The 13,696-nt window shown below is 61.1% G+C and overlaps 1 protein-coding gene across 1 annotated transcript; it reads right to left on the bottom strand.

The window, feature by feature from the left end:
* Positions 1–6,487: 6,487 nt before the first annotated feature.
* Positions 6,488–13,410, bottom strand: LOC148056786 (scavenger receptor cysteine-rich domain-containing protein SCART1-like). The gene is made up of 13 exons (XM_087748105.1): positions 13,249–13,410; positions 12,720–13,025; positions 11,445–11,771; positions 11,043–11,357; positions 10,372–10,686; positions 9,828–9,890; positions 9,429–9,743; positions 9,018–9,053; positions 8,599–8,736; positions 7,980–8,075; positions 7,463–7,546; positions 7,094–7,246; positions 6,488–6,775 (listed from the first exon to the last, which is right to left on the bottom strand). The coding sequence occupies exons 1-13, from the start codon at positions 13,364–13,366 to the stop codon at positions 6,591–6,593; spliced, it is 2,451 nt and encodes an 816-aa protein (XP_087604231.1). The 5' UTR covers positions 13,367–13,410; the 3' UTR covers positions 6,488–6,590.
* Between the last annotated feature and the right edge of the window lie 286 nt (positions 13,411–13,696).

The following is a 13,696-nucleotide window of genomic DNA, read 5'->3' as shown; positions in this document are numbered from 1 at the left end:
TTAACCTCTCTCTGCCTTGCTCCTCTCCCTTTGGTGACTGCAGGCAGTGCCCTCAGCCCTGCTCTGCTTTGCAGAGGAGCTGCTCCTGGGCAGAGCTGTCTCTCTGCAGCACTGCCCTCTTGCCAGGAGCTCCCTCCATCCCAGGAGCCCAGCCCAGCTCAGCAGCACAGGACCAGCCCAAGGCAGCACTTTCTCTGCCCCCTCTGGGCTCCCTCCAGGTGTCCCTGGGGCTCCAGGGGAACCTGCTGTGAAACAGCCTGAAGGAATCATCGATGTTCCCTCCCTTAGCTGGGGAGAGACACTTACTCCCAGCAGTGGCATTTCTCCTGTCAGCAAAAAGAGTTGCACATGAAAATCACGTTTTCTTTTCCCATCATTAGACAGGACACCCAGAGAGGGACAGGGAATGATCTCCTTTAGCCCTGCTGAGGGAAGGGATTCAGCTGAGTCAGTCGAGGTATCTCCTTCTGGGTTTGTAGGCCTGGGGCTAGAAGGGGACTAAACTTTATCCCATGCCTGCCACAACCCCACAGGTGGTGGGTTTCTTCTTGCCTCAGTTCACACAGGTGCACAAAATAGGCTCCTGCATGTGAGTTCCTTGTCTCAGCTCCCATGCTCATTACTGGGGGCAGAGGCCAGGAGGGAGTTGTTCAAACACAAACACCTGGTGACACTGGAGGTGCCAGAGGTGGTCAGGCAAAAATGCCAGGAGGCCTGGATGGAGGAACAAGGACCTCCTGGCCAAACTCAGACATGAAAAGGAAGCATGGAGAGGTTGGAAGCAGGGACAGGTAACCTGGGAGGAATACAGAGAGACTGTCCAAGCATGCAGAGACGCAGTCTGGAAAACCAAAGCCCAAGTAGAAGTGAACCTCATGAAGGATGTTAATGGCAAGAGGAAGGGTTTCTGCACTGACAGAGCTGACAAAAGCTCTAAAAACAGTGGGTCCATTGCTGAAGGAGGTGGGGGACTTATTGACACAGGACATGGGAAAGGCCATAGAATCATAGAATCATAGTATCGTCAAGGTTGGAAAAGACCCTTAAGATCATCGAGTCCAACCGTATCACTGCCAAGTCCATCTATACCATGTCCTCGAGCACCACATCTATCCGTTCTTGAAATACCTGCAGGGATGGAGACTCAACCACTTCCCTGGACAGCCTGTTCCAATGCTTGAGCACCCTTTTGGTGAAGAAGTTTTTCCTAATATCTAACCTAAACCTCCCCTGGCGCAGCTTGAGGCCATTTCCTCTCATCCTAACACTCGTTAATAGGGAGAGGAGACCGACCCCCACCCTGCAACAACCTCCTTTCAGGTAGTTGTAGAGAGCAATAAGGTCTCCCCTCAGACTCCTCTTCTCCAGACTAAACAACCCCAGTTCCCTCAGCCGGTCCTCATAAGACTTGTGCTATAGACCCTTCACCAGCTTCGTTGCCATGGCATTGAATGCCTTCCTCACCTCCTCCTTTACTGGCAAGACAGGCCTTCAGCAATCCAGGTCCAAGAGACCAGTCAGGAGCCAGGCAGCCATGGTGCAAGAGGATCAGGTCAGGGAATACGTAAGCAAACTGGACATACCGAAGTCTCTGGGCCCTGAGGGGATGCAGCCACGCGTGCAGATGTCATTGCGAGGCCACTCTCGATAATCTTTTACCAGTCATCGAAACTGGGGGAAGTGGCCGAAGAGTGGAGGAAATCAAATGTCAGTCCTATCTTCAAGAAGAGCAAGAAGGAGGACCCAGGGAACTACAGGCCACTAAGCCTCACCTCTCTCCCTGGCAAGGTGATAGAGCAGCGAATGCTGGAAACTGTATTTCCAGGCACATTGTACTGCTTTTGGCTGGGATGGAGATGATTTTCTTCATATCAGCCCGTATGGTGCTATGTTTGGGAGTTGTGACCAAACCAGTGTTGACAACACCCCAATGTTGTAGCTAGTGCTGAACTGGGTTTGCACGGCATCAAGGCCTTCTCTGCTTCTCTCTCTTCTTCCCCAGCGAGTAAACTGTATTTGTGGGTGAGGGAAGAGCAGGGGACGTCATTTAGCAAGGCAAAGCTTTACACTGTGTCTTGGTGTCCAGGTGCAGGTTTTGGTAGCGGGGGGGCTGCAGGGGTGGTGTCTGTGAGAAGAGACCAGGGGCTGCCTCCATGCCAGGCAGAGCTGCTTCCAGCCAGCTCCAAACAGGCCCATCGCTGGCCAAAGCTGAGCCCATCAACGAGGATGGTGGAACCTCTGTGAAAGTGTATTTAAGAAAGGTCACAACTGCCAAAGTGGGAGAGGAGTGAGGGAAACAATAGTGGGAGAAACAGCCCTGCAGGCACCACGGTTGGTGAAGAAGGAGGTGCTTCAGGCACCAGAGCAGGTTCCTTGCAGCCCATGGCAGAGAGCACGGTGGAGAAGGTAAGCCCTGCAGTCTGTGGAGGACCCAAGCCTGGAGACGTAGGATGTTTCCTGCAAGAATGGTGGCTTGAGGAGAGCCCATGCTGGAGCAAGTTCATCTCAAAGGACTGTAGCCCACAAGACGGACCCCATGGGAAGAGTGTGAGAAGGAAGGAGCCACAGAGAGGAACTGTTCTGGACTGACCACAGCCTCCATTCCCCATCCCCCTGCCCTGCTGAGGGGTAGAAGAGTTGGGAACAAAGGGGTGAAGTTGAGCTGGGGAAAAAAGGGTGGTGGGAGGGAGGCCTTCCATGGGGAAGGAGATAAGGTCTTCCACCAGTCCCACAATTCTTCCACCTTTAGCCTTTGCAGCTGCCCATGCCTGGCCTGCCCACTTACCTTTGCCACTGTCACATTTGTACAAGGCCCCCACACATCTTGGCACAGCCAGTGCGAGCTGGCCTCCACCAAACCTGGAGCCCACGGGGCCTCGGAGGCAGGGAGGGGCCAGGTCCCCTCTGCCTGAGGCTGGGCACAGCTTTTCCCTGGGAACCTCCCTGAGGAGCCTCCTCCTGTGTGTCAGCCTGTGGCCTGGCACCGCTGCCACAGGGACAAGGGTTAGAATGGGGCAAGGCAGGGCTGAAGTAGCTCAGCTGGGAGAGCGTTAGACTGAAGATCTCAAGGTCCCCAGTTCAGCTGCAGGCTTCAGCAATCATTTTCTCCCTTCCATGTTTGCAAAGCCCATTTGCCTTCTTCCAGCCTGCCCCAGCCCTGCTTGCTCCTTCACCTCTTGCCAGAGCACCATCGCGGCTCTGTAGCTGTAGATCTGTGGCTTAGAAGGAGCCTTCCTCCAGCACCAACAGGCCCCAGCCTCCCCCAGGTCAGGACTCTCCCTTCAGTGCTCCTCCGGGGTGGTCTCCAGCTGTCCCTCCTTCCCTGCTCCACAGGGATCGAGATCTCTCCTCTGCGGGGTCTCTGCAAAGACCCTGTCTCTCTCCTCTTTGTCATTCTCAGTGGTGCACAGACTGGTCCCATCCTCACACACCTCCTTCACCTGGACCCCCTTTCCCAGACCAAGGCCACCATCCCTGCAGTCCCAGGGAGACGCACTCCCTGGAGCTGAGGCCTCAATGGCGGCATCCTCCCTCCGGAGGGAGCTCTGTCCCAGTAAGACCTCTCATGTGCCCAGGACAGCTGACAAAGCCGTGCTGGGGATCATTCAGCTGGTGCTCTCCAGCTGTCCAGCACCTCCAAAGGAGTTTGGCTTTTTTCATGACTGAGTGCAAGTGAGAGGACTGGGAGAGGGAGAGACTCTCTGTCCAAGCAAGGTTACTGTCTGGCCAGCTTTGAGCACGAGCTTGAAAATGCTTGGCTGTAGGGACAGAGCCTGCAGGACTCTCACTGCTCCAAAAGAGTCCTTCTAGGTTGTTCCTGAGCAAGAACAGGAGAGTCACTGAGAAGGCTGGGCCCTGGGGCCATGTGTGCAAAGCAGACTGGATGAGCAGTGCATCCTCTTACCTCCTCCACTCCACCACTCCAGAAGGTCACGGTGACTGCGGTCTGGTTTTGATTCCCCCAAGCCCTCTCTGCCAGGCAGGGGCTCAGTGGGGAGCAAATCTATGGCACTGGGCGACACAATTGCCCCAGCTGTAGCACCACGAGGACACCACCCCTGCGTGTGTCCAAACCATCGGCCTTTCAGTTAACAGCTGACCATGCTCACCCACCCTGCCACAGACACCCTTAGCCCCAGGGAGAGGGAAGCTTGCCCTTCCCCCCACCTGCAGGGATGCTGGGGGGCAGAGGGGTGCAGGGGGGAGGCCCAGTGCCTGGATGAGGGGCTGTGAGCTTTCTGCCCCTCTGTCCCCTCCACCGCATGCCCTGGGCTGCCATCAGAGCCTGGGGGCACCTCAGCCCAGGGAGGGCATTTCCCTCAGCCTCTTGCTCGGCTCCTGCTGTGCAGTTGGGGACAGATGTGACACAGAGGGCTGTAGCCCTGGGGGGGCAGAGGAGGCTCAAGGGAAGGGGTTTACTCCTCTCCATCAAAACACCCCAGGGTGGGCCAGAGCGTGGGAGCAGCGCCTGCAGCAAGAGCCTGCTTCTGCCCCATTGCCCTGCAGAGACGTGGAGGGGCAGTGCTCTGTAGTACAGCCCTGTGCCAGGATCAGGCCCCAGTGGAGAGGCAGTCTGGACTTCCCCCATCTCAGGAGGGCTCAAATGCCGTCTTCTGCACACCTGAGCAGAGAGAGCCCGTTTCATGGCATTTTGGGGCCTGAACAATCTGGCCCTGCAGGCTGGGTCTGTGCTCTGGAGCAAGGCAGGATCAGCACTGTGCCCCAGGTCTGGGCTTGCTCCTGCAGCTCCCGAGGACCTACCCGAGGGTGTGACAGTGAGACCCCAACCCTCTGCACTGCTGCCCCACGCTGGGCAGAGCACGATTGTGGGACATCCACAGGAGAGCAGTGTTTCCAGGGCGAGACCCCCAAGGGGATGGGTGACACACATGGGCACTGCAAACACAGCCTCCATCCCATGGGAAACCCCCACCGGGGCAGGCTCCAGCCCTGCATCTCCACAGGGAGAGATGGGCCCAGGGCTGGGGGTGGAGGGGCTGGCTTGGGACCAGGGGCTGCCAGCAGGAAAGCTCTCGGGACCAGGGCAGAGGGGTGTGTGAGCCTGGGCTCCCCCTGGGCCCCCTAGGGTCACCCCAGGGCTGGAGGAGCTCCCAGCAGGGAATGGGGCAACACTGCTGTGGGAGAGGCTGATGGCAACAGCCACCTCCTCCCCTCTTCTGCTCTGGTTATGGATCCTGCTGTTTGCAGTGGTAACGAGCTGTGGCTGCTTCCCGCAGGGAGCCCTGCCATGGACACCAACACACCTTGCAGACAGCAGCAGAGGAGCCTGTTGGGGAAGAGTCAGAGGGCTGTGGAGATCCTTGAGCGGGAGCAGGGAGGGCAGTTTGGGCTCCAGGTTCCTGCACAAGTGCCAAACCCTTGTCCCCACCCGACTCCTGTGTGAGAAGTTGCTCTTCTAGGGTGAAAGCCCCAGACAAAAGTGAGAGAACCTTGGTTCAGATCCCCGCAGTGCCTGCTTAGGGGAGGGACACAAAAAGCCGTCTGCTGAGGAAACGTGCCCATGTGAGCATCCTCCCAGACAGGCCCTTCTCCAGGCCAGGGGCTGGGTGATGGCTTTGGGCACAAGTCCACATCTCTTGGGGATCCTTTCATCCTGCCCCTGGGCTCTCCATCCTCTGCCTGTCACAGCGCTGAGGGAAAGGTCCCTCCACCCCCCTGCACCTGCACACAGGTACTGCCCCGACACAAACCCTCACTCTCACCCCTGGCGAAGCAGCAGGAGGGCAGGGGAGGGGGCTAGACCACAGCAGGAGGACGGGGTCCCAGGGCTGCCGTGGGGCCTTACAGCCCCTGCCCAGGAAGGAGGCAGTTCTGGGGCTGTGACAGGAGTGCTCAGGGTCTGTGAGGGCCCAAGGCAGCAGGAACAGTGCACGGAGTTTGGAGTCCTGGCAGAACCAGAAAAGGGGCAATCCCAGCCACGTGTGCCCCAGCAAGTGGTTCTGCAACCTGTGCCAGGGCAGTAGGAGCAGAGCTGCCTCCTAACCACTGTGGGAGGTGATCAACGGGCCGTGATACCCCCTGGGGGTGGCCAGGGTGTCCAGGGTACTGCGGCCACCATAGGGCTAACTTCTGCGAGGCCACAGCCCAGGGCTCACCAAACACAGCAGCTCTGTCGTGGCCTCTCTGCGTGGGACCAATGAGCCCAGGCAGGACCTGGGGGAAAGAGCAGCTGGGGAACCCCGAGGTGAAGAGATGGGCACTCACGGGACCTTGGAGAGAGACATTTTGGCTGGAAACTGTGGCTGGCAGGATGGAAATGTCTCTCTCAGCAGGAATATTCCCCAGGGACCAGGGGCTCTCACAGCCCCTCAATCTGACCCCAAGATTGCTGTCTATCCCTGAGATGTGCCCCTTCCCCACCACCATGTCTTTGTGCTCCGCTCCTCCAGATCAGCCTCAGGGAGACACCCTGACATCGGGCCAGGCAAGCACCAGCTCTGGCTCAAACCCCTAAAGGCTTTTAATAAGAACAAATGTGGAGGCACGATGCAAAAACAGCGGAATAAAAAGAGAGGAAATGCCCGGCTGTTTCTGCTGCCCGTGGGAAAAGGGAGACGGTTCCCTGGTGCTCACGGCTCTCCCAGCTGCACAGACCTCTCCTCCCTCCTGGCTGCACCCAGCTGCATGGCAGGGACGGGCTCTCCTGGCGCGGGGCTCAGGGACTGTTGTGCACTGAGCTCCGGTGGCACAGCCTGTGTGTCCTCAGGGGGATGTGCCAGAGACACCTCTTCAGCATCGTCATAGCCTGTACTCTCTGGGGACAGGGACCAGGCATCTCCCTCAGCTCCAGGGGCCCCAGCACGTCTCTGGGAGCACAGCTTTGCCCCTGCAAGCAGCAAGGCAGGCATTGCACGTTCACCCCATGGGGTGCCCCTCCTGCTCTGTACATCACCTTCCTCCCTTCTCCTCACCAGTCCTGAGACGTTCAGCTCCCTCTCCCACCCCCGGGTCCCCAAGGAAAATTCCGGGGGCACAATCCCTCATCCCAAAATTTTGGGCCTTTCAGTACAACGATTCATCCGGCACCAGGGATGGCAGCCCAGGATCCGGCAGCGCTCTCTTTCCCTCTCACCTCCAGGTGCATCCCTGGGTCCTGCTGCCTCCTCTGGTGCCCTGCCCATTTCCCAGTCTCCCTGCCCAGGGGCACGATCCTCCCCAGGCTCAGAAACCTCCCTGGCATCATCATAGCCATCCGCTGGGTCACCTCCAGGCAGGACAGGGACGTCTGAAAGGAGAGGGGAGCTGGTGACAGGGAGAAGATACATTTGCAGAGCAGAGGATGGGAGGATGCGCAGGGACATGGGGCTCAGACACCGGTGTTGGCAGCACCACAGGAGACAGCCCCATGTCCTCCCCAACTCCCACAGAGACACTCAGTGACACCGCTGTTCTTCCCATGTCTGCAGGGAGGAGAGATCCACTCCTTCCCGCACCCTATTACCTGCTGCTGATCCCGGACCATCCTCCTCCTTGCTGTCCCCGGGGTAGGGCTGCAGCTTGGTCAGGGACCCCTCTGAAGAGGAGCCTGGAGAGAGGCGCAGCGGGTGTTAGGGGAGTGCACTCTGCTGACCAGGCTTGTGGTCAGTGCTGCTGGGGACAGGGGACCCACAGAGGCAGGGCTGAGTGGGGAAAGGGCTCAGGACTCACCCTGCTCCCCTGGGACAAACCCTGTCTCAAAGGGGCTCCCAGAGCTGCCCCGGGACAGCCCCTTCCCTCCCCCCTCAGGTGTCCCAGAGGGGTGCAGGGACAGGCAGAGAGGGGCTGTCCCCAGCTGGGACGGGAAGAACTGGTGGGGAGGAAGCTCCTCTCTTGGGCCCAGGACCTGGCTGCTCTCCCCACAGCCCCCACAGCCTCAGCACTGCAGGGACCAGGGGCCAGGGGACTGCAGGGGTCAGCCATGGGTGGGGGTGAGGGGGAAGAGCCTGGCAGATGTGCCCCCGGGAGGAACCCACACCCACCTGAGCCACTGAACCTCGCCTGCTTCTCCCACGCCGGGCTGTAACCGATCTCCTCATACACGGCCTCAGGGAAGGGCTCCGAAGCTCTCCCAGAGCCTGTGGACAGCAGCAGGGCTGGCCCAGGGACAGGCAGAGACAGGACGGGATCCTGCTCTGCTCCCTCAGCTTTGGTCCCCTGAGGCAGCAAAAGGCTATCGCCCCAATACAGCCCATGGATCCTGGGGGGAGGTCAGGGCTGGACAGAGGAACAGCCTGGGGGCCTGAAACCATGGGGATCGACCCTGCTGCCCTGCGTTCCTCCTGGCATCTCCCCTGCCCCACAGCCCCCTCCACACCTGCCCAGAGCGCTGCCAGTGTGATGTCCTCCTCTGTCCTCCTTCTGCTCCCATCTCCCTCACCCCAGCTCCGAAATTTCTGTCTTCAACACATGCCTACCTCCCCCCATGTCTGGACTCTCTCTGCCCCTTGCTGCTGGTGGCCCATGGTCAGGCAGTCAAGGAGGCAGTGCATGGGAATGAAGGCAGCACACACCCTTATCCCCCCAGCTCTGCCTGTGCCACTCACTCACACCTCACAGCACCCCTGGCCTTGCCAGGAGGCACCTTTCCCCACCACCCACCTCCGCGCCCAGCCCTAGCGCTTCGCACTTGCCCGGCCAGGAGGGCCAGGACAAGGCAGAGAAGGGCCCCCAGGATGATGCAGATGATGACGGGCAATGAGACTCTCCCGCTGACGGTCGGACGGCCCCGGGTGGGATCTGCATGGCAGGAGCACAAAAAGGGTAGCACCAGGCCTGGGAGAGGTGGGGGGCTGGGACACCCCAGTACTGACCCCATTACACCAGGGGTACACAACCCCAGGAGTGAGTGATGAAGAAGCTCCCACCCTGATGGGGAAATGCCAGCCCTCCCCAATGCCCCCACCCCACTGCTATCCCAGTGCCTGGAGTTTCACATCCCGGCAAGGAGCCTCTTCCCTCCCGCCATGGGTCACAGCTGGCCCTGAGAAGATGCAATGCCAGCGCGGAGGAGAGGTTACCTGGTTGGAGCGTAGGTGCTGCTCTCATGGGTGCAGCTGTAGAAGAGGAGAAGGAGAGCTGGGCTGAGAGGGTGGGTGTGCAGGTACCAGGGAGCTTCCTCTCTCACACGTCATCTGTGTGTATGTGCATGTATCCCTGACACAGCGCACCCAAATTGCCCCTCCTGCAAAACTGGTCAGGGTGGCCAGGACAGAGCCCAGGGCCCTGCTCTGGCTATTGGGCAGCATGGCGCAGGTAGCCCAGGAGATGCCCCTGGGGGCTGCAGGGCCCTGCAGGCAGAAGCCAGAGGACATCCAGCCCCACAGAGGCTGCTGCCCACTTGGCACCAGGCTCCCAGGCTCCACAAGGACGGCCTTGCTCTCAGGAGCTCTGCCAAGAGCTCCAGCAAGGGTCCCAGCCCTGCCGCTCACCGGAGCAGCGCACGGCAGCATCCTCCTTGTGCCGGCAGGCACCGCTGTCCCCAGGCCGAGCCCAGCAGTCCTGCAGAGATGGCTCTGTCCCCCGGCACTCCACCTGCTCCAGCCAGATGGGGCCCGTCCCCTCCCCAAACGCAGCCTCGTCCAGGGCAGACACCGCGGGGCCACAGCCCAGCTGCCTGCAGGCCACCTCAGCATCCTGCATGTCCCAGGAGTCGTCGCACACCGTCCCCCAGGAGCCGCGGTGCCAGACCTCCACTCTGCCCGAGCACCCACTCTCGCCTCCCACGGCACGAATCTTCTCCCTGTCTGGAGAAGGCAGAGACCTCCCAGGGCACCGGGACAGCAGGCAGAGCCCTGCCAGGCCAGAGGGGCATGCAGAGGAGCAGCTACCTGTGCAGCTCGTGGAGTTTGGGCACACGGTCCCCAGGGCCGGGGGTGTTTCTGGCCGTCTCCCTGCAGAAGGAAATGCTGCGGTGAAGGGGCTGCTGAAGGGGGTCGTGCAGCAGAGCGTGGGGCTGAGCTCTGCTCACGCCTCCCCGTGCTGCCTCGCTCATGGCAGCAGCTGAACCCCAGTCCTTCAGGGGACACGCACGGCAATGTGGGGGACCCTGACTGCTCAGCCCCAGAGGGACCCTGGTTCACAGAGCAGCAGGAGGGCGTCCATGGAGGGGACGCTCCTTGGAGCCCTGGCTGGTCTCTTCTGAGACCTTGCCTGCAGACACCTCTGCCTCCCCCGGGCGCTGCTGGGAGCCTGCATGACAACTCCAGGGGAATGTGTGGGGCTCTGAGAGCTGAAGTCCCATTTGTGCCACCACAAGCAGCAGGGTCTGGCACGTAAAGTAAAAGCCCCTGAGGGCCCCGTCTCTGTGCTTGACTGTGCCCAGCAGGGAGCAGGACCTGGGGGGATGCTGCTGCCCGGGGAGCTCCGAATTACCATTGCAGGTGATGTGGGTCTCGTCTCGCAGGTCATCACACGACTGTGGGTCCCAGGGAGCAGAAGGACACTGCCAGAAGGAGCTGTGTCTCTCCCCACACTCCACGCGATCCAGCCAGGTGAGGCCAGACACCCTACCATAGGGCAGGCGTGTTTCCAGGGTCCCTCCATCCCCACAGCCCAGCTCCTTGCATGCCAGCGACACCGTTTGGGGAGTCATTGAGTTGGAGCAAACGGTCCCCCATGTGCCATTGTAGAACACCTGCAGGCGCCCGGAGCAGTTGGTGCTGTTGTGCAGCCTCAGGGCCATGAAATCTGGGAGGAAAGACCCCAGAGGGGAACAGGCTGCTCTGGGGCTATGGGAGCAGAGAAGCCTCTTCACCCCCCAGGCCCTCAGCCAGGCAGAGGCACGGCCAGCAAGTCACCCTTTTGCCAGGGGCAGAGAGAAGTCCCTGACGGACAGACACCCATGCCCTCCCCGCTAAGCCTTGGCGACAGCTCAGCTTCCAAGGGGCCCCCAGTGGGACCGAGGGGGTTTGTGCATGGGTGTCCCCAGGACAGGCTCAGGCAGGGGCTCAGAGGCAGCCAGGGACAGCCTCGGCCGTTGCTGGATCTCCCCTCCTCCCGGCCTCCCCGGGCACTGGGCTCCCACCACAGCTCCCAGCACAGACCTGAGCAGACGACTCCTGCGTCCTCTTTGTGCCCGCAGTCGTGCTGCCCCCAGGACCCTGCTGGGCAGTCCCAGAGAGCAGCTTCGGCCCCGGAGCAGTTCACGCTCTCCAGCCATATCTGACCGGAGCCTTCCCCAAACCGAGCGGAGCCAACCGCCTCCACCGCCCCTCCACAGCCCAGCTGCTGGCAAACGACGGCGGCATCAGACAGGTCCCAGCCGTCATCGCAGACAGTCCCCCAGCTGCCCTGGTGGTAGATCTCCACTCTGCCAGCACAGCGCCCGGGCCCGTTCACCAGCCGAACCTGCCGGCTCCCTGCAGCAGGAAGAAACCCCAGCTGCCATGAGGGGGCGGCTGCCCACCCAGCCCAGAGCCTGGGGGGGCCTGTGCAGTGCCACTCACCCCAGCAAACGACCCCCACGTCCTCTGCAATCCCTGCTGCCAGCGCGCTCTCAGGCACGGAGGTGTTGCAGAGGGTCAGGTTGGCCTCGTGCCCTGCGCACCGGACCCCTCGCAGCCCCACGGGACCCGTCCCTCTCTGAGGCTTCGGGGGGTTGTAGGTTCTCTCTGCCTCTCCGCACCGCAGCTGCCGGCACACCACGCTGGCCTCCTGCATGTCCCACTGCTCATCCAGGACTCGGCCCCACGTCCCGCGCTGCAAGATCTCCACTCGCCCGTCGCACCGGCTCCCTCCACCCACCAGCCGCAGGGATGTGGAGCTGCCTGGGCCTGGGGAGAGCAGCCATGCCCCAGCCCTCAGCAGCACCAGACAGCCCACAAACCTGCAGCACCTCTCCAGGCTCTCCAACCCTCACAACCCCCTGCAGCTCACCCGCCTGCCCCCAGCCCCCTGCGGTCAGCTTCAGGAGCAGCTTTCCACAGGCTTGGTTCCCCAGTCCCTGAGCCTTCCTGAGCAAGACACTCTCTTGGCTCTTGGTGGGGCAGAGCCACCCAACACGTCCCTGCTGAGGCAGATGGGGCAGCTCCCGCAGGAGGGAGCAGCAGCCGGCGGTGGCCTGGGGACAGGCAGCCCCAGGACAAGCCTTGCCCCACCTCAGCGCTGCCATTGGCACTGCTGAGCCATGGGGCAGAGCACCCACGCCTCTGCCCCTCTGCATCCCTGGGCATCTGGGCCTGGGAGCCTGTGTCCCTGGCAGGGAGCAGAGCAAGGGTGGCCTTCCCGATCAAACAGGACAGGATTGGGACTTGTGCTGACCAGAAGCGAGGGCAAAGCCCAGCCCTGCTCTGCAGCTCACACCCAGGCCTGCTGCTGGGGGCACCTGGGCAGCCCCCACGGGTGTGGGATTGGGCTCTGTGGGGGTCTCTGTGGGGCTGGGACAGGGCTGCCTGCAGCCAGAGGGATGGAGCTGAGCCCCACAGCCCCATCCTGGGTCTGTCCTGCAGCAGGAGAGCCGAGAACCCTGGGCCTGACGATGGCCCCAGGGCCTGAGTCCCTGCTCTGGGGGAGCAGAGATGCCTGACCCTGTTCAGTCCTCAGCTCTCACACATCAGAGTGGTCAGTCTGAGCAGATAAAGCTCTCCAGAGCATTCCTGGTGAAGCTAGGGTTTCTCCAGGGAGAAATTCACCCTGCTGCTGTCATAGGGTCCTCTGCTTTGGGTGGCCATGTCATACCCAAGGGGCAAATGGAGTTAACACAGCGCTGTCCCAGCACTCACCTGAGCAAATGACAGCGGCATCGTTCTCATGGGAGCACGGTGAGGCCCCCAGGGCGGTCACTGGGCACTGTCCCAGGTGGGCTTCAGTCCCATCACAGTGGAATGAGTCTCTCCAGACAGGTCCCGTGCCTCTCCCAAAATGCCCTCCTCTGGGAATGGACTCAGCAAACCCACAGTCGAGGTGACGACAGAGAACGTGGGCGTCCAAGAGATCCCAGCGGGAGGCACAGAGGGTGCCCCAGGTCCCCAGCACATAGACCTCCACCCTCCCCTCACACGCCGTGCTGCCGTTCACCAGCCTGAACCCTGTGTCATCAGCAACAGGGAAGAATGAGAGAGGGTGGACTTGTACTCTCACTTAGTTGGCAGAACGCCTGCCTTTCTCCTCTTTCTGCCTGATTTTAGGGCTGCAGACAACCCCATCACCCCTTCTGTCCTCACACCCAGCACAGCATGGCACTGTCCCTGCCCTGCTCCCCTTGGCCCCAGCACACCCCCAGATATGGAACACCCCACCCTCAGTCCTTACGTGTACAGGTGACACCAGCGGCGTTCGTGTGGGTGCAGGGCTGGTCTCGGGGGGATCCCCTGGGGCAGAACATGAGGAAGGATTCATTCCCCACACACTGCAGCTCTCTGTCCCACATGGCACCAACACCTTCTCCAAAGTCAGCTGCCGTGGGCACAGGCAGGGCTGCACCACACTGTAACTCCCTGCAGACCACGTCGGCAGCTTTGGGACCAAAGTCTGAGTCACAGACAGGTTTCCACTGGTTCCCACTGTGGATCTCCACGCGTCCTGAGCAGGGGCTCTCCCCTCCGACCAGCTGGACAAATCCTGGAGCAAGCAAAGACCCCAGAGAGTTCCCAGAGCCCTCTGGCAGTTACATGCCCACGTCCCACCTGGTCTGAAAGGTGGCCACAGGCACAGAGTTCCACGACCCTCCCAGCAGCTCCCAGTGGCTGCTGATGGCTCA

This window comes from Nipponia nippon, unplaced genomic scaffold (assembly GCF_047370975.1).
Source record: "Nipponia nippon isolate SJK-2023a ecotype South Korea unplaced genomic scaffold, ASM4737097v1 scaffold_113, whole genome shotgun sequence".
In the NCBI taxonomy this organism is placed as follows: Eukaryota; Metazoa; Chordata; class Aves; order Pelecaniformes; family Threskiornithidae; genus Nipponia; species Nipponia nippon.
The sequence above is the reverse complement of the archived record's forward strand: the minus strand, read 5'-3'. Positions and strand labels throughout refer to the sequence as shown.